Source organism: Argopecten irradians, chromosome 15 (genome assembly GCF_041381155.1).
Source record: "Argopecten irradians isolate NY chromosome 15, Ai_NY, whole genome shotgun sequence".
Taxonomy (NCBI): Eukaryota; Metazoa; Mollusca; class Bivalvia; order Pectinida; family Pectinidae; genus Argopecten; species Argopecten irradians.
In genome coordinates this window covers 17373686-17395218 of record NC_091148.1, presented here as the reverse complement: position 1 = coordinate 17395218, position 21533 = coordinate 17373686, and the positions used below count along the sequence as shown (strand labels likewise).

General features: G+C 36.2%; 1 protein-coding gene across 1 annotated transcript; it reads left to right on the top strand.

Moving 5' to 3' along the window:
• The first annotated feature begins 363 nt into the window (after positions 1 to 363).
• LOC138308533 (uncharacterized) lies at positions 364 to 11180 on the top strand. The gene is made up of 11 exons (XM_069249551.1): positions 364 to 744; positions 1253 to 1939; positions 3240 to 3353; positions 4004 to 4214; positions 5093 to 5203; positions 5517 to 5717; positions 6526 to 6765; positions 7176 to 7513; positions 8279 to 8340; positions 8822 to 8882; positions 9317 to 11180. Exons 2-11 carry the CDS (start codon positions 1394 to 1396, stop codon positions 9428 to 9430), a joined length of 1998 nt encoding a protein of 665 aa, XP_069105652.1. The 5' UTR covers positions 364 to 744; positions 1253 to 1393; the 3' UTR covers positions 9431 to 11180.
• The last annotated feature ends 10353 nt before the right edge of the window (positions 11181 to 21533 follow it).

The window sequence follows — 21533 nt, the reverse complement described above, 5'->3', positions numbered from 1 at the left end:
TTCCAAATTAGCATGTCGTCTGCTAACAAATAAAGCACAACATTGATTACCATGATTATATAGTCATAGACCGCTGTATATGTGTAAATAGCAACTCAAATCGGTAGACATATCACGGATGTATGCAATATTTTCTGTTTGCAACTTAAATTTGAATTTAATTTCAAATGTAATACAACAAATATATGAGTTAAATTAAATATAAATGCTTTTTATAATACAGGCAAAGACGGAGCCAATGCTACACTACATATGTACACGGAATGTTGATAAGTGAAGGTACGTGTAAGACATACTGTTTTAAAAAACTGACAGCACGACATGTCTCGGTCCAGTGGTTTTAAGAAGGTTCAGTAAACAGTAATGTATCATATAAATAGCAACACGTTCTTACTTGTGTCGATATATACCCGGCCGTTATACACGTGTGTATTGTTTACAGTGGTGTGTAATGTGGTCACGGTAGGAATATTTTGTAGTGGGCTAGATCAATAACGCTGTATGTTCAAACTGTCATAGGCCTTAGAAATGTGACATCTTAACTTCATCGGTATTATACGGAATGTGTAATGTATACTGCATCAAGTCGGGGATATTATATATTGTAGTGAAAAAGATCGATAATGCTGTCGTGTTTGTTATTGGTAGTAGCACAGATTTAAATAAAATTTTAAATCTCTGGTAGTAGACATCATAACTTCACAGATAATACACCAAATGGATTGCATACAGAAAGTCTAAAAGGTAAGTTATGATACGAAGAGGTGAGGATATGTGTCAGTTATATTTATATTTAACGATGACCTTATAATGTAGTTGTAATGTAGATGTACACAGGTACGTATACGTAACAGTATTTTGCATTACACTATTGTTTATCGATGTGAATTTCAATATCATTCTGGTATATTGTTTACGATTTCAAATATAATATGCATATAACACAGACAACTTGTGGTATCATGATTTTATTTGTACGGTATAACGTGCCTATGGTGCGCCATTGTTTACATCGAGTCAATGACAACCAGGGGAGATAACTTGTACTGTAATGTTTTAAGGTCACAATCTACCATCAAGTATGTGTTATTTGAGTATAATGCAAGGTGGGTGGGTGGGTGGGTCGGTGAGTGAGGGAGGGAGTGAGTAATCGATCGGATTAGTGAATCATAAGTGATTAGGAATAATTGGTTTTGTAATCCATTACTACATACAATTGGCTGTTTTATGTTACATCCATTCTCCATTTCAGATGCAGATGGTGTTGGCATTTTCTGCAAAATTTAAGACGATAAGTCACTAACCATGACTGATAAAACATCTCTGGAGCAATAGACATCTACATAGATTACCTCGCAGGTGCAGCATAAATTAGGATATTGCTTCTATAAAAATGGCAGGCAAGGAACTCGACGAATATATCGCAAAGAAAACCAACTTTAAAAGGAGACTTTCAAATATATCACAGTTGGAAAATAAAGTATTCACCCAACCTCCAAGATTTGCTACGGATGCTACGTTTTTCAGTACCGTGATACGAAAAACACAAGACAGATTACTGGAGATTATAAAAAAAGAAAGCTTCGCTCCAGAAAAACGAGTATTTTGTTCTGTCGCTAGAAAATTTCTTGGTGATCTCAACAATTTGATATTCTTTGTTGCATCAACAAGGAAAGAGAAGTTCGATAGAGGTAAAGCTATTGGGGATGAACTTGTTGAAAATGGAACTATACAGTTTTTCTGTAAGACAATTTTGGAGTCTAGAACTCTCCTCCCTGCACTGTCCGACGCGGCAAAAGTATGTGTAGACATTTTAAACGACATGGCTAATTATTCAGCGGCCGTTTGCAAATTGTGTATGGAATATAAAGGCATGCTAAGTTATATCCGAGAGGCTCTGGAAATTTGGCGGGGCCCTCTTCATAAAGGCGAGCTATCGGTACGTCAATTACTTCATAACATGAACAGTCATTGATTTATATATCATATTTTTATATACACTATACCTATTTGAAAATGTCATTTTTGTTATTTTTCTTATATACTTACACATATTCTTGTTACCTTACCTAATTACTCATATATCCAAGCTGTAGAGCTTTGTTTGTTGGATTTGAAATTATAAGATCAACAACACTTAAAAAAGTACTTAAAACAGAAAGCTGGTATCAAGCTGCTCACTTTTCCCATGTTACTGCAATTTTTATTTATCTATTTGTTAATTTATTTATTTATTTATTTTGAAACTAAAAAGTAGATCCAGGGTAAACACGAAAACAGAATTTAAAACAATTTATTAATTTATGTATTTAATTATTCTAATTTATTTCAAAACGTAAACCTAGTTTCATAGTACACACGAAAATAACTAACGTTTCCACATAACGGAAATTTCCTATAGTATCGCTTTAATTGTCTTACAACCGATCATATTTATTTTATCAAATAAACAATAACTATACGTTAAATCGGACGTTTTGACGAAAGATTGATTTGGATGGGGTCGCTTTATTACAATCAGGTTGAGATATGGACACATTTATATTTTATATAATATTTTATGTTATTATTTTTATGTTATATCGTTTACAGGATGGACTGGCACATATTACTTGTATTTCATTTTTTTATATTATTTTGTATATAACACTTTTTCGTATTGTTTTTGATAAAATCATACTAACCATATGACAATTTTGTTGCTCTGATCCATACCACTAGTATTCGTTTTGTTAACGGGTTTTTTTATAATCTGTATTGTGTATTATTTAAAGATGCTCCACCGCTGACAGAGCATAAATGATATTCATCGTTTGAACAATGATTGGTGTTTAATCGTGTATATATATATGTCTAATTAAACAAAAAGAATATAAAACAATTTATTTTGCCTTTGGTTCATGTGCAATCAGTATTTCATTCCATATAGGATATAGTGCCACAGATTTTTTCGGGATGCAATTAAATTTTTTTTTCATATTTTTAACTTGAAGTAAAATAAGAAGCTCTAACTTTTAACTAGTGGTAATGGTGTAAAGTATTTTTTTTTAACTGAAGAAAAATACTAAATCGTCTGCTTCTGTTTTTAATAGTGAAAAAATACCATTTGTCAGCGGTGGAGCATCTTTAAAGGAATAACATGCTTAACATTTGTTTAAATTCGTTCCACTAATTTATCAGTACCCACACCACTAGTATTTCATATTGTTAATATAATCTGTGGTATGTATTATTTATAGGAAGAGCAAGCTAACCATATGTACACGTTCGTTGGACTGGTCCATAACACATGTATGTGTTGTAAAACCGTCACTGCTACTGTCCGCTCCTCTGGAATTATAGCAGTCCTGAAGGTAGATAGACATTTTTAGTTTTTTTCCCGCTCACTTGTACTACAGGTTTGCTAAAAGGTATCTTTAATGACGTCATTATTATGCAAGCAAAACTGGCATTGTTTCTCTTATAAATATGACGTTCTCTCTCAAACACATGACGTCACAATCAATTGCCTCTCTTTATTCTTTTATTGACCTTTTACTGTTTCTTTATTGAAATATTAATCTGTGACCTGGGTCCTTTATCTTATATTGTTATTCCGTGACATATTTCTTTATTTTATTATTAATTTTAGACCGGTGTCTTTATTGAAGAATTAATCTGTGACCTGGGTCCTATATCTTATATTATTAATATGTGACCTATTTCTTTATTTTATTATTAATTTTAGACCGGTGTCTTTATTGAAGTATTATCTGTGACCTGGGTCCTTTATCTTATATTATTAATCTGTGACCTATTTTTTTTATTATATTATTAATTTTAGACCGGTGTCTTTATTGAAGTATTATCTGTGACCTGGGTCCTTTATCTTATATTATTAATCTATGACCTATTTTTTAATCATATTATTAATTTAAGACCGGTGTCTTTATTGAAGTATTAATCTGTGACCTACGTCCTTTATCTAATATTATTAATATGTGACTTTTTTTATTCTAATAAGGATATTCTACAGTCTCCGGAGCTCAATCAGGAGTATGGTATGATGGCTGTGGCCGCCATTGCCGATATCATGGACGAGGGGGATATTGAGGTGGTATGCCGGAAGGATGACGACTTTAAATGGATAAAACTCTTTTTGTCTTATCTCCAGGAAGCCATTACGGATTCAGAGTTTCAGCATTGTGGGTGGTTTGCGTTTGAATGTGGTCGGGGTAAGATTATTTTTCTTTTCTTTTTCACTTTAGAAATAAAACCAATAAAACATCAATTAAAGTCAAATTGTTGATCTGATGTAATCTTAGCATTGTGGGTGGTTTGTGCTTGAATATGGTCGGGGTAAGGTTATTTTCTTTTATTTTACGTCATAAAATCAATAAAAGTGATTAAATTTCTCAAATTGTTGATCTGGTGTTTACTCATTTAATGCTTGAAATTAACAAAAACTGTCATTTGAAATTCTTATAACTTTGTTGATCTCCCTTTATCCTTTGCTTTTAATAGCAATACACATACATACAGGTTTTAGGTAAAAATATTAAAAAAAAAAAACAAAAAAAAACTAGGATTGTCGATCTCAAAGACCTAAGTGACCCACCTCGATATATTAACGTTTTACAATCTTGACAATAGAAATCATCTTTAAGGCATGATATTATCTTAATGTAATTGTTTTCCATAATGGTTTTACATTTATGTTATGTTTTAATTTTCCTGGTCTCTATCGTACTTTTTTCTTTGTACATTCTTGTTTCGTGGGCAGGATGATACTTATTTATAATAGTAGAAAAAACGAACCTTTTTATTTCTATCTGGCTTCACGGTCGTAAAACAATCGTAGACTTAAGCTTAAAAGATATGACGTTACATTTTAGAACACCATTATATACTTTTGATATAGTCTAAACTTCAGACTATTATGGATTTTGTGCTAGTTATCATGTTTCGGTGATAAGATAGGGATATTTAGGTTTTTGATTTTTTAGTTTTTTTCTTGTTTTTTCATCTATTTTTTTCTTGCTTTTTTATTTTTGTTTTTATATTTTTTTAATTATTTTATTTTACGAGACCTGCTTTTTCTTTTTGTATCTAGTGTTACGTCAACTATCCTGTTTTGACGCCAACAAAGTGATGCTGATTGAGCTTGGAACTTTACCGGTGCTGGTCGACTTGGCACGTATTAATGACGAATTTTGTATATTTGGTAAGTCTGATTTTTTTAGTCTCGGTAAGAATCTCTGACATGTCATGACACTAAGTGAATGCCCATTTTCATTGAAACTAAATGTAAACAATCATATTTCGTGCTAACGACTTTGAAACTGAATTTCGCCTTTGGCTGGAATTGTGAAGTTAATCCTCGAGGAGAACTTTTTATACATTATTCTTTTAACGAACAAATTTTCTTTTGCGATTGCATTCGCATTATTAGTAATCTTACAGGAAACAGAAAAATCGCGCGATGAATTAATCACAAAAATTCGTTGGTATGCAGTATATTGAGTGTGTTCTTTCAGAGGCTGTTACGTCATTGAGTCAGCTAGCATTTGAACCTGAAGCTCAGAAGGCGATGGTAGGGAATGCTGATGGAGAGGCCATACATCTTCTCTTCAAACTTACCACCGACTGTTCATTTGAGAAGATTAGGGAAATCGCTAGAGGCACAATTTGGACCATGGCGAATCACCTGCGGGAGTCGACAGTCTTCGGGCCAATGGGTACGTTACTGCATAACAATAACTATTTGTGAGTTCTTTTGTTTGTGGTTTGTTACTTTTAACATATTTCGCATGTTATTTCGAAAATTTAAGACAGTCAAATGCTTCCATCACAAACGCGCTTACAACGTGTGGTTATGACGTAGTGCTTTTCATATTTTACAAGGCTTATTGATGAAGGGGTTTTAGTCAACAGAGGTATGGTATCAAAGATATGAGGATTTCTTTGTTTTTTATTTGTTGTTTCAATGTGATTATGAAAACAATGGAAATTATATAAAATAATAGGTTCATGTAACACAGTCTGTGTGAGGTACCTGTTTTTTTATTGTTTTTTTATTTCTTTTCGATCACTTTTACTTTCCTTTTGTCTGCTTGTATAGTCTGTGTCATGTGCTAAAATCTATTTAAAGTTTGTAAATGCCTTAGATTGTACAAATATGAATTGTTATGAATTTCTACAGGAATTTTCATAGAATATTTGAATCCGCATATAAGGGACTATAACAGTAATAGAAACATCAATTTAAACCGTCGAACTTATCATAAGTGTTCTAAGCTAAGTGGAACTTCATTTACAATATTCATGATATTAACCGTCTCTGATCCAAATTTTCGGCTGCGTAGCCTTTCGTCAAGGAAATGAGCCGCAGTCTACTGATCAAGTTACCATATTCCGTCCATCTGGTTATAGCAAGATGATGACTTGACAAGTAGACTGCATTCATATCCTTGGCGAAGTCTATGCAGCCGAAAATGTGGAGCAGAGACGGTTAATACTATGAATATTTTATTTTCATCTTTTCAGTCCAATCCCTGTTCGCCAAGAAAACACGAGGCCATATAATGATAAGCTATTCTGGTGAACAAAGACAACTATTACTTGATATCAAGGCAGCGTTAGAGAAAGCTCAATTCACAGTCTGGATGGATGTGGACCAGATGCGGGGGGACGTCTATGAAAGAATGGCAGAGGCTGTTGAAAATGCCGCCGTCGTACTACTAGCAATGTCGCGAAGTTACAAAATGAGCGAATACTGCCGGCGAGGTAAGATAAGAAAAACTTCTTTGTATTTATTATAACCTAATTTTGTATTTTTATTATTAGAAAACATTATCATATATGAATTTACAAAAACAGTTGTTTTTATAATCAACATTTTTAAAAATTTGTTTTAAGTACAGAACCGTTCGCAGGGTGTCAAATCGACCATTGCCGTATGAAGACCACTTGCGTAATGACACAGCTTTATTATAGGTCCAAGCTGTCAAATTCAACATAATGCATGTATAACTTATATATAAAGACTACTTGGCTTATCATTTTTCTTTGGGACTCTAGGTAGTCTAACAAACAAGTTTGGTTTTAAACAATTAATTTGTTATTAATAGTTTCTTCATTTTCACGATTTTTCAATTTCATTTTTATTTACTTATATTTCTATTAATTTTTTGTAGAGGCAGCTTATGCAGGGAAGCTAAACAAAAATATAATCCCATTGAAAGTAGAAAAAGACTACGATGCTGATGGATGGCTTGGCATTATGACTGCTGGCATGTTCTTTTATGATTTTGGACGTAAATCATTCAAGAATATGATGTCCAAACTTATTCCGGAACTCAAGCATTTGGCGTACCGGAAGGACGAAGGTGGGAACAGGCAACGACATCCACCGGAAGTTGCTACTCCTGATACTGGGGTTCCGATAGCTCCGCCGTTACAGCTACCTCCCTTACTAACATCTACAAGCTCAGCAAGCCTTATGACACCTCGATCAGCACGCATGTCTAAAAAGGTATACAACTCGTCAGTACTCGTCAATGAGATCCAGAGATGTTGATCTAACATGTTTGCACAGTGTCCATGTATCAAACAACATCAAGATCTCTGAAAAGACATGGAATCTGTGTCAGTTACAAATCAGTAGAATTTCAAAGTCGACCAAGGATACATACTTTCAATGGTATAGGCACATAGCCACACTGCCTATAAATTTCTTTTTCTTTATCGTTGTAGAAGCAAAAACTGACGACCTTTGTATTTCAAAGCAGCCTGAATCAATAAAAATGCAATGGGACGTCTAATTCGTTTTTAAATTGCGTATAAGTGTGATTTTTTTCCAATCGGCTATGGAGCAGAATGACGATCATCTACAGTGTATTTGTGTTTGGTTATCTTGGTCTTCTCCTGGTATCTCGATTTTCTTTCATTTTTTAAAAAAGTGCTTCGTATTTGCTCTAAAGGAAAATCATAATCACAGCTTACATAACACTCGTTTTATATAAGGCAATATTTCTTCAAATGAGTTTCACCTGATACTTCCACGTGCAATTTACGTGAGAGCCTGTTCATGTTTTTGACGTGAAAAAATGTTGTCTGTGTATCTAAGGCGACTAACTTCATTATCCTTCGATTTATGTCCGTAATATTCCCCAATTACATGTGATAGTTTACAACAAACATCATTCCAGTATATAATTGTAGTTCTAATGATTTGAATCAAATTTTATATTTGGATTTTTTATGGTACATATATATATTTTTTTATTATGTTTTGTAGAAATTTCGAGATATTGACGAGGCTACATTTGAAAAGTGGCTTGACAGCTATAACTTACCAAGGTAAGGCAGTACAATTATTTTTTTAATCCATTGTTATAATGAAGGCTTTCTTTTTAAAAGAAAATATTTTCGTTATTCTTCTTTAATTCGATGTTGAAAAGCCCTTTATTATCGAGTTGTATGAATGTTTTGACTAAAAAAAGCTTTGATGGAGTTCAGCAATTGTGTATATTCTGGAATAGTATTCCAGACACGAAATTAATTTCTGTAAGGTTAAATAATTATTTCGACCGATTCTAATTCACTTGTAGTATGTAACATAGACATATTATATTGATTGTTGCGTCACATGTTTGCGATGGTTACGTCATGTTTTGTGTTAAAAAAAAAAAAACGAGTTTCGCTTTAAACAAATAATGACGTCGCAATATATATCTACTCGCAAATGACGTTATTCTGTATTAGGCTTAGATGCATTGATTTAGAACAAATAATTCAATAATATGTAGTAGCATTGAATCCTCCTTATTTTATATTACAGACCGCAATTCCAATCGCTACGACCGAAAGACATTCTGTATCTTGCTAGGATGAAGGAGGAGGTATTGTGTTATCTCAAAATGTTTAACTATGTTTATATCTGTTGTAAAATATTCTGTATTTGCATATTACAGAGTTATCTGCCCTTGCGGGTAGGTATTAATTGTGACGTCATGTGTTTACGAGCGTAACGTTATACTTTTCGGAGAAAACGACATAAATTACGCTCACAGAATAATGACGTAACAATCGATACTTACCCGCAAGGGAGCTAGTTCTGTAGTATGCAAAGACGGAATAGTTAATTTAAGACTAAATATCCTATTACTATATAAACTTTTGAAATTCACCGATCGTGTTATGTTTGTGAAGATCTATTTCCGCGTGTTTACACACACTTTTCATTCCAAGAAAAAATTACGTGAATTATGAATTAATGATAGAAACACTTCTGTTCGTAAACTTTGTAATCATGTCCATTTTGATATTTCCGTAGGCTCCAGAATGTTACCACATGGTAGGACGAAAACTTTTCAAGAACAAATCAGACCCATTGATGAAAACAAGGATAATGGCGGACTTAACAGAAGCGCTTGATGATCTCGTATGATAACGCATGATCTCGTAGATCTCATTAGACTCAATCTGGAACCTTCGGGACTTTCCGGAAAGACGAAAAGTACCGAAAGTTTTCGATGGTCAAAAGACTTTCAACAGTGTATAGATGATACATGTAATCAGGCATTATATACAGAAACATTGAAATGTAACTTATTGATCGCCATACACAAAATATTATTGACACGACATCTCGATAAGTTACGAGATGATGTTGCCTTTTGGAGGTATTTGAATAAATTCAAATATGGATCTTAATTCAAAATGATGCATGCAATTTTACCGTTGTAAATCAACATATACTGCAGGTATGTATACTATGGTGCTAAACTGGCTGTGCTTCCTGTTGTTATTGTGATATTGAGATTATCATAATGTCAAAGATTGATAAAATGTCTTTTATCTGAAAATAGTTATAGACAACCTTAGAATAGGGCTTAGTTACGTTTCAGTAAGTATAAATGTACATATTGTAATGTCTTTTGAATACATATACAATGTTCATTGTATTTGCTAATTACGTGGTTGGTCTTATACCATCATCGATACTCAAGAGGTTACTATCACTGTCGTTATATCCACCACTAGACGATGTCTTAGTGAAACTTTGATAAGTATCAAAAGAATCGAACGACGACACGCTATTGTACATTTATGACTTTGAGTCGCTCTCTAGATCTACATTATATTCAAAAGGAACGTTGTGGGCCTTTGATCCAGGGATATATATAACGAGGGTGATCGTAACCCATGGAGTATTGCGGATGGAATTACAAATAATTTATTTTAATGGAAAAGCGGTGAATCGTTAAGATAAATATAGCCATAGCTTATAGCTTAGAACTAATCTGTATAGTACATTATTCTGATAAAGTGAAATAGTCATAGATGCAGTATTGGTTGTGTCGTTGAATTACATTGTATTGCAAGCATTACGTCATACTTTTCAACGTTTCGCTACTCATAATAACGTCACAATGGATACCTTCTGTCGGGGAGGTAACTCTTCAATATGCAAAATAATTAACATGTTAGTATAAGGTGAAACTAGACATGAAGGGTTCTAAATTTTGTAACAGAAACTAATCAGTTTATCTTATTACCAATTATAAAAGTGCCATCGAAAATGAAAGCCTTTATACTCAATATATCGCATTTAAGAGCATATTGTTATTTTTTGTTGTATCATTTATTTTTGTATAATGGGTAGTTATTGATAACATTATTTTTAGTCTGTGATATAATTCGCAATGGCAAGCATTGACGGAACATAATCTACATAGTAATGTAGAGTACAAATTATTATTCTTTATGAATATTTATAGATAACACTTTTAATAACATTTGTATTAAGAAGACAATATTTAATCATACTTTAGGGTACGCATTTTTTATTTGTATACAATCATGTACATTATATACTGTAACGGCCAAGTGGTATGACCAGAACCACTGTAATACAGGTAGCGTATATGACCGTACATAGGTTTGGTATCAATCTGATTGATACCAAGTCCATAAAGGACTTCACACTAATAGTCAAGGAATCTGTCAGTCAAGTCTGTCATTTGTCATGCTTCAGTCACTGTGATATTCATCAGGTATCTTCTTCAGCACAGCATCAGCAGCAATAATAAATATTCTGGAACCATTCAGTCTTATTGTCTTTTTCAATGTCTATTATACCAAAACTCGGAGAGTTATCCGCCATTGGACCGTTAGTGTTAACCATACTCCATTCACAAACTTTAAAATAGTATGAGATTTCATTATACTCATCGCCAGTAAACGGTCCGTCTCCGGACACTTTATTATAATTACCTTTATTATGTAACTTTCCGGATATGAAATCACATTGTTTTGTGTTTAGTTTTGCTCGGCCTCTTCCGGCCTCCTAGTCCATGAAGTAAACACGTGTGTTTTGACTAATCCATGTTTGGACTTACTGGTGTTGTATTAAAGGTTTATATTCACCCTGGCGTGGTGGCAGCGACGAAACGAACTTTCACGCCAACTCTGTATAAACACTAGACTTGTCAAGTCCGCTTGTATAAAAGCATACAGGAAATAAAACATGACGTCGTCACATCGTGCTCCGAAACAGTGGAGCCTCACAAAGGAGGAGACTGTGAATTCCTTTGAAAATTGGAAACAAAATTTACTTTACACATTGTTGTTAGATTCTAAGTTCGCCCCATTTTTAGTTTCTGGGGTCACGTGGGAGGTCAAATCTAAAAACTCGTTGATGACGTAGATGATGGCGGTGTTACAAAAGAACAGAAAGTTGCCACATTGGAACTCATGCTCGGCCAGATCGCAAACTATTGTCCCGTCATATCAAGAAATTCGATCGTCAAATCGTCCACATCTATAGACCAAATATGGCAGTCTATCAGGTTACACTTTGGATTCCAAACAACAGGTGCACATTTGATTGACTTTAGTTCTATTCGACTTGAACCAGGCGAAAGACCTGAGGATTTGTATCAACGGCTTGTCGCGTTCGTCGACGATAATTTACTTCGTCAAGGTATGGGTATCTCGCATCACAGCCGGCCTCTAGATGAAGATGAGGAATTGTCTCCGACATTAGAAAATCTTGTCGTGTTAACATGGTTACGACTCGTTCACCCCGCTTTACCTAAGCTCGTGAAACAAAGATACGGTACCGAACTCCGATCTCGCACTCTCGCTTCGATCAAACCTGAAATTTCACAGGCACTCTCTTCATTACTAGAAGAACTCCAAGCGTCTGATGATGCTAAGGTCATGAGAGCTGCCGTCAGTCGTTTTCCTAATCAACCACGCAAAACTTCCTACGAGCGTAGCTCAAGGTCAAACATTACACGTCCTACCAAAGTTTGTTGTCTGTGCAAAACCGCCGGCAGACCCGACAATCATTTCCTCAGCAAATGCGCTTTCCTGCCCATTGAAGATAGACATTACCTCGTAAAAGCTAGGCAGATAACTGGAATATCAGATGTCAATTCTGACGACGAGCTAGATACTGTCAGTGAGATAAACGATCACTCGCAACCGGTAGTGACCGGAAACCCAAGTGCAAATATAAATAGGGTGAGAGTTGCCCAATCGCCATATATAGACGCATTCAACGCGCATCACCCTGTTCGCTTAACAGTAGATAGCGGAGCGACGGGCAACATGATCCGTGCATCGGTCGCCAAGGATCTAAATTTGCGAGTAACCTGTAGCTCTCAATCCGCCAGCCAGGCTGACGGATCCTCGTCACTAACAATTGTCGGCGAGACACGAACCGTGTTCACTCATGGTAACCACAAACTATACCTTGATGCTCTTGTCATTGAAAACCTTGGTACAGACATTTTGGCGGGAATTCCATTCATGGAACAAAATGACATTTCCATTCGTCCTGCGAAGCGCCAAGTTCTCATCGGCAACACAGTTTTGTGCAGTTACGGTTCGATACCGAACCCCGGAGACCGTCATGCTATCAGGAGAGTGCATGTCCTTAGGGCACCTGAACGGTCAACAATTTGGCCAGGTCAGTTCCTTGAAATGGACATTCCGAATGATCTGTCGAGTCAGTGTCCGGTTGTTTCTATTGAGCCACATGACAGTCAAACCGCCAAGTGGCCTCCGCCTTCATTGCTTACGTGTGTGTCCGGTAAAGTCCGCATTCCTAACTTAACGCAGGAGCCTCAGGTTCTTAAAAGGAGTGAGCACTTCTGTAAGGTACGCGCGACATACATTCCAGAAGCCGAGTTGATCGGAGAACAATACACTAATCCTTGTAAACTAAAACAGCCTGACCATAACCATTCAAAGACTGTAACCGTGGATCCAGACAACATTCTTCCTGAAGATACTAGACAGGGCTTTTGGAACATCCTTCACAAGTATGATAGTGTTTTCGACTCAAATTTTTCCGGTTACAATGGTGCTGTTGGTCCATTCGAAGCTAAAGTCAACATGGGGCCCGTCTTACCTCCACAAAGGAAAGGTCGCCTTCCGCAATATGGTAAAAGTCAGCTGAACGATCTTCAAGACAAATTTGATGAACTTGAACAGCTTGGTGTATTTAAAAAACCTGAAGATGTCAATGTGTCGGTGGAATACCTAAACCCCTCCTTCCTAGTCAAGAAACCTAACGGTGGTTTCAGACTGGTCACAGCATTCGCTGATGTCGGTAGGTACAGTAAACCTCAACCGTCACTCATGCCGGATGTCGACTCAACACTTCGTCAAATCGCTCAATGGAAATTCCTCGCCGTGACAGATCTCACAAAGGCTTTCTATCAGATCCCGTTGAGCAAGGACTCTATGAAGTTTTGCGGCGTCGTAACTCCTTTCCGAGGCGTTCGCGTATATGCTCGATCAGCGATGGGCATGCCCGGTTCTGAAACCTCGCTTGAGGAACTAACGTGCCGTGTGCTAGGCGATTTGGTCCAAGAGGGCATCGTCGCGAAACTCGCCGATGACCTATATTGTGGAGGAAACACGCCTGATGAGCTTTTGAAAAGCTTTGAACGTGTACTACGAGCCCTGCAACAAAACAGTCTGAACTTAAGTGCTAGTAAAACAACAATTGCTCCCAGGCAAACAACCATACTTGGCTGGGTGTGGCGGTCAGGATCGTTACAAGCCCTACCACATCGTGTTGCTACACTGTCGACATGTAGTGCCCCACCTACGGTTTCATCATTACGCTCATTCATAGGTGCATACAAAGTACTTTCTCGTGTAATCAAAGACAGCGCGTCTTTCATAGCCCCGTTAGATGATGTTGTCGCAGGACGAGATTCACGAGATAAAATTCAGTGGACTGATGGTCTCCACGAAGCATTCAGTGCCGCTCAAGACGCTCTACTGTCTAACCGTTCTATAGTACTTCCTCAACCCTCTGATACATTGTGGATCGTCACCGATGGAGCAAGCAAAAATCACGGTTTAGGTGCAACGCTGTACGTTTCTCGGGATAACACCACGCATTTAGCAGGTTTCTTCAGCGCGAAGCTCCGCTGTCGTCAAGTGACGTGGATCCCCTGTGAAATCGAAGCCCTATCGATCGCCGCCGCTATCAAGCATTTCAGTCCTTACATAATCCAATCGGCCAACAAGACATGTGTGTTAACGGACAGTAAGCCGTGTGTTCAGGCATTTGAAAAGCTATGCAGGGGAGAATTTTCTGCTAGTCCACGTGTGTCGACCTTCCTATCTACAGCGAGCAGATATCAGACATCAATCCGACATGTTGCTGGCTCGTCTATCCTACCTTCCGACTTTGCCAGTCGTAACGCCCGTGAATGTGACGATCCGACGTGTCAAATTTGTTCGTTCGTTCGCTTTGCCGAAGAATCCACAGTTCGGCAGGCCAATATCCAGGACATAACCGATGGTAAATCCCGCTTACCGTTCACTAGCAGAGGCGCATGGAATGCCATTCAAGCTGAATGCCCCGATCTGCGTCGTGCCAACGCTCATCTCCGACAAGGAACGCGACCTTCAAAAAAACTGACAGGCATCCGAGATGTTAAACGATACATTCAGGTAGCTTCCATCGCGAAAGATGGCCTCATGGTCGTGAAACGTACAGATCCCCTTCACCCAACTCGAGAATGTATCATCGTGCCCAGAAGTGTTCTCGACGGTCTATTGACTTCTCTCCACCTCAAATTAGACCATCCAACAGCCCATCAGTTAAAAACTGTCGTACACCGTAGCTTTTACGCATTGGACATGGACAAAGCTATTGAACATGTGTCGCTCTCTTGTCATCAGTGCTCAGCACTACGCTCTACGCCCGCAACTATTGTTCAACAAGACTCGTCCGACCCTCCTGAAACAGTTGGTTCAAGTTTCGCGGCAGACATCATCAAACGCGAGCGTCAACTTATCTTAGTCTTACGAGAGTGTGTGACATCATTCACTGCTACTATGCTTGTTACTGACGAGCGTGCTCAGACTCTCAGGGACGGTATCTTACAACTCTGTGCCGAGTTGCATCCACTTGATGGCCCGTTCGCAGTAATTCGGACCGATCCCGCCCCAGGCTTTTGTAGCTTTGTGCAATGATGAACTACTTAATCGCCACAGGATATCTATCGAAGTAGGCCGTGTCAAAAACAAGAACAAAAATCCTGTCGCTGAGAAAGCCATTCGTGAATTGGAGAGTGAAATCCTTCGTCAGGATCCAGGATGTAGTGTTGTGACCCCTGTGTTATTATCGTTGTCGACCGCTCGAATGAACTCTCGTATTCGTAACAGGGGTTTGTCTGCAAGAGAAATGTGGACACAGCGTGACCAGTTTTCTAACGTTCAAATTCCATTAAAAGACAGTGAACTCATTGAACGTCAGCATGAGCTACGAACTGCAAATCACCCAATGAGCGAGCGTTCTAAATGTCCCAACAATCGCCATCCTAGTCAGTGTCAGGTCAACGTCGGTGACTTGGTATACATCACCTCTGATGGGAACAAATCTAGAGCGCGAGATCGATATCTGGTGACCTCCGTCGATGGTGATTGGTGTAACATACGCAAGTTTGCTGGGTCTCAACTTCGCCGATCCTCGTACCGTGTCAAACAATCAGAGTGTTTTAATGTTCCGCCAGCTGTTCCAAAAGACTGTTCTCACCACAAATACTCCGCATCGCCGGAGTATTCCTCCGATCATCTGTCCGAAGACGATGAGGCTACTCCTCCGCCTTGTCCTGTACTTCCACCACCGGCTCCTCCTCCGATCCCGACTAACATAGCCGAGACTTCGTATGAACCTCATCCAACTGCTACATACGAGCCTCCTCCATGTACACCCATAGAGACTCCATCTCCTATTGCTTCAACGATCCCTACTCCCGAGCCAGAACCACCTTCAGCTTCGCCATCAACATCAACAAAAGATCGACCCAAGCGCCTCAAACAGACTCCAGCGTATCTGTCCGATTATGAACTTGATTTTTAGTGATTGTGTTACTCGTTGCACAGGGCAGAATAATCCCCAGATAGCAGAGGGTAGTCTAACCCAATGAAGCTGACTTTAGTATTATTCATCATATTTTGTGTTACAGATCAAGAACTAGCATAATTATGCTAAGGAAGCGTCATGCTAGTGTTTTTCTTATTTACATCCCTGTTTGTTAGTTTGACTGGCTGATAATGTGTTTTCTCAAAGTGACTTGTTCAAAAGGACAAACTTTAAAAAAAAAAAAAAAAAAAAAAAAAAAAAAAAGAAGAAAAGTGGTAACGCCAGTAACCGGTCCGTCTCCGGACACTTTATTATAATTACCTTTATTATGTAACTTTCCGGATATGAAATCACATTGTTTTGTGTTTAGTTTTGCTCGGCCTCTTCCGGCCTCCTAGTCCATGAAGTAAACACGTGTGTTTTGACTAATCCATGTTTGGACTTACTGGTGTTGTATTAAAGGTTTATATTCACCCTGGCGCATACTCCATAATCACTATCACCGAGACTGTGATTCCTATTAAATACAACCAAGAGTGAAATAAAGTTAAATAATTTAATTATAGTAATATCTGATTTATTTACAAGTACATAAGTATGACCCTATCTCTCTCTTCCATCTTCCATACCCTCACTACTGAACCTACTATGATATTTACAATGAAAGTCTTTACAATAAATAAATAAATAATCCATATGTATTAGGAAAAACCTTAGAACCTTCAATCCAGCAATCTCCAGCGGTACTAACAAAAATGGTGAAAAATAATAAAACCCATGAATAACATATTATCCCTATAAGATCTCTATATAAATTCCCATTACTTTCCTCCAATATTTTACCTCTAATCCGTATATAATTACAGCATCCCATCCCCCATGCTGATTCCCCATGAAAAATCCTCCCAAAAATGGCGATTAACGCTAAGTCCTAAACTAAAAAAAAACTATAAAAAAATTCCCATACAATATCCCTAAAATTCCAGAAACAAATAACATTTAGTAGACAACAAGTACATACAAGACGAGACAGCCGCATTGGGATCGAGGAAACACCTCTTACGTCCCTAGCGGAAAGGTTACACGGAGACATGTTACATAACGTACACCCACCTAGAGCTTCCGTAGTAGAAGTGACCCCCTACCCAGATCTAACGGTACTTTTGCTGGAGCGTTGCTGCAAAACCATAGTTACCGCGTGCGGATATTCCGCTTCTGGATTCTGTTGGAAAATGTTGTGCACAACAATGACAACATTTATATAAGTAAGATATACAAACCTATTACAATATACGAAATTAATTACCACTCAAATACACGCCGTACGTACTTCTAAAACTCCTTTACACACGCTCGTACAAAAATAGTAACTTTTATATTTACAATAACACTTGCGTACTACGTCACTTCCGTTCCCACGCTTACATACACAGAAGACGCGCCATGCTGCTTGTACCATGCTGTCACTCCGGTGCCTCTTACGCATACTATCGTGAATGTATAACTTAATAAGGGTATAAACCATATATAATCTAATCATGTTACATGTGCAAATGATTAATACGATCTTATCTATATATCTAATCAACAATCCCTAACTATCGTAAACTCTCTCACCTCACTCGTCCATTCTCACAGGGTCCACTCGTCACAATACTTTATATCGATAATGAACAGTTTTACAATTATTCTGTTGTTATTTATTGTTTTATTTAGTTAACAAATATTTTATTCATATAAACAATGAACATAAACATACATCAATACATACAGCTAGGATGGGAAAACAAGCTAAAAGCTATATATATATATATTTATCTATTTATACTTATGCCATAAGCTGCTAGCATAGGGAAGTACTAGATTAATTCAAATAGAATATTTGAATTAAAAAAACTCTTACATTTTTGTCATTGCTTGTTTAAGTTTCTTGTAGTTAACCTTCACGGTCGTTGCGATCAAACCAAAGTTGGAAATGTATGCTTCCATGAAACAGTCTCTATGTTATAAATGAAAATGTTTACATGTAAATGCATTTTAAACATCGTAAAGGTTGATCTCCATGAGTATGTTTTTGTGTCTTTCAAACATGGAACTCATTCGCGGTATTAATTTTTTAAAACTTACTAACGACTTAGAATTATTTCATAGTATTTTCAGTCAGTGGTGAAATTCAACCAAAAGTTACTCAATTTAATTTTCTAATATATTTAGTATGCCATTCACAGTTTTGTGTCGCCCTTGGTTTAACTGTTTATGTGTCACCCGCTTTACTTTAGATTGTGCGAATAGACCTCTTTGGAATTTCTCAATGTACGACGTCACTGCTGTGTAAAATTATAATGTACATGTACCAATTTACTAAATTCTTCGTAAAATAAAGATGACATGAATTGATCAAGTTTGTTTGTCATCAAATTATTTTATCTTGATATGAAATTTTGAACTGTGATTAGCAAAATCATCTTTTGAAAAACTGAGTCTTGATGGATATGAAATTGATGTAATAAGAAATTGCATTATTTGTTGTCAAATGAACCTAATAATTATTAATCAAATGATACTGCATAACATATACATGCTTGTCAGATACTGGTCGTAGGTCGGATGTTTTCTCATGGTATTACGGTCTCCTGCACATAAACCTTACGTGTCCTAAATTGACCATGTTTGTTAATGGGACGTAAAAAACAATCAAATCGAATAACACCAAACTTTTTTATTTGCAGAATTTTTGAACCTTACTTAATTATACATCCATAGTACCTAAAATCGTGTATCTCTAGAAAAGTATAATATCAAATATTTCATACAAATAATTAACTTACATTATATATACTACTAATTATAAAAATACTGTTCAAGGTATCTTCATAATTCCAACTGTTTCGAAATCAGACTGATTTTATTTTAGTGTTCCAGCAAAATTAATATATTGTAACTTACTTATGTTTAGAGAAAATCAACTTTTTGTGTCCCTGTTCCCCCGAGGCAACTATTTACTATTGCCATACTTGGAAGGTCTTTATCACTACTGTGTTTATTTAAGGATTAACTTGAATAGATTTTTTTATGTTATGGAGATATAACACAAAAATCTGAGTGTACTCTAAATAAACTGCGAAACTGGGACGGAAGATAATCTCTTCAATATTCAAAATTCATTTTGGGACTCTTTTGTCTATGAAATCATTACACCGTCATTTCAGCCAATCAGAAGCAACGTCACAAACGGCGACGCCATTTTTTTCCTTTAAGGGCTGATAAAGTAAATTTTTAGCCAATGAAAATGCTCGTAACAAGCAAAATTGAATTATTAAGCATTGAAGTCACTATTTTTTTTAATTTCATCGGGGTATGAAAGAAATTTTGTTTGCAAACTGTGTGAATCAGACTACCTTATAAAATGAAATACGTTTACACGTACGATTCCATTGAGTTTTTCCAAGTGATTATTTTTTTCCAAATCAATACGCAACGTCGATGTTTCTATTATGACGTCACAATAACGTAAAGTTTCTGCGCCATTCTCGGATTGTTTTCATCGTGGAATGAAAATAATGAATAGGCCAATCAGAAAGCCAGAAACAAAGAAAAATTAATTATTTCCCATGGAAAACAAGCGTTTTACGAATTTTAAGTAAAGAAAAAAAGCGGAACAGCTAATATCGACATTAGTCGGACATAGAACTCGATACCATATTATAAGAATTTCCTGTAACAGTGCGCTCGTTTTTGAGCTACTGTCACTCAAAGATACCTAGTTGACAAAATATTGGATTTTATGGGAATTTTGCCGTTTTGACCATATACACAAGAGATTAAAGCCATAATTTCCTAATGAGGTGTTTGATATGTATTAATTTTTGTAGAATTATTTTCCTGTAGTCTTCTTTTAAAATATACCAGGTTTGATTAATAAGACTAACATTTTTTCTCAGAATAACAACATATGCTACCCCTACCCCTTAATTTTGAGCTACAAATGCACAATTTTCAGTCATTTTTGCTAAATCTAACCCTTTATAGAAAAAGTTCTGGTATTGAACTTTTGTTTATATTTTGCATATCAATAGGGAAAGGGTTGTTCTTTCAAAATCAGGCAGAAAAATGGGGGGTCCGTGTGCTTCTTTTTTTGCCCCACTTGAATATTTGTTATTTTTCAGTATTTTAGAGTAAAACTGCTCAAATTACCATCAAATATTAAAATAGATTGAAAAAAAGTTAATCATTTTACACATTAATGCTCAATATTTTAATTTCCACTAACCAAGTAAAGATTTACAGCAAAAATTAGCTCGATACAGCTAAAAATGCTGGTGCAGTGATGATTTAAGTAAAAACAATTTTAGTAAAAAATGGTAAAACTTTGGCTCTACTCAAAGCGAAAAAAGACACAATTTCAAAATGGCCGCCAAATGGGCCATTTCTTAAAAATCCCCGTATAAAAAATCTGCTGAAGTTAGAACTGTAATTTTTTGATAAAATTTGCAACTGGCAACTTGCTACAGATATTGATAAATTGTATTTGAAAAAAAAATCTCATAACTTATTTGATCTTTGTCGAAACGAGACTTCAACGGGACTGATCCTCAGAAGAATACATCCTTAACAGTAAATTATATTTTTCAATTGGTTTTGTTATCAACATATTAATGTAAAATATATTATGAAAAAAAATCATAATACAAATATAATTTGTTTCCAATAAAACTGAACAAAAAAGAAAAATAACCGCAATCACAACAACCTCTCCCCGCCCCCTTGATCATATGTCACACCATAATGGCTGAGTATCAATAAGCCAAAAATAAGATTGCCATCGGAGTGCCAAAATTGACAGTCATCTCTTTGTTTTTTTTTACGAATCTATCAAAATTACAAAATTTCCCTGACGAAGATTCAAGTATTTTATCCGATTGAGTTAAACATTATCTATGTATAATTGCTGTATTCCATAGCCATTGTTTATACGTGTTTTTAGCGAATTTCTCTAAACTAATACAGTAGATACATAACATAGTGTAATATCATTTATAACATGATAACGTGATAGCTCAAAAGAAATTTAAAAAAATTAAAAGCTGCATTAAAGTTTATAGATATTATTTTCAGTCAGAAAAAATATTTTCGGAGTCAGTTATATGTT

What these genes read in the sequence shown, in the direction of transcription:
- LOC138308533 (XM_069249551.1), top strand. Translation starts at nt 1,394, where the DNA reads ATGGCAGGCAAGGAACTCGACGAATATATCGCAAAGAAAACCAACTTT. An exon ending in GAATTATAGCAGTCCTGAAG is followed by an intron (nt 3,354 to 4,003) that starts GTAGATAGACAT and finishes TATTCTAATAAG; the next exon opens with GATATTCTACAGTCTCCGGA. An exon ending in GACAGTCTTCGGGCCAATGG is followed by an intron (nt 5,718 to 6,525) that starts GTACGTTACTGC and finishes TCATCTTTTCAG; the next exon opens with TCCAATCCCTGTTCGCCAAG.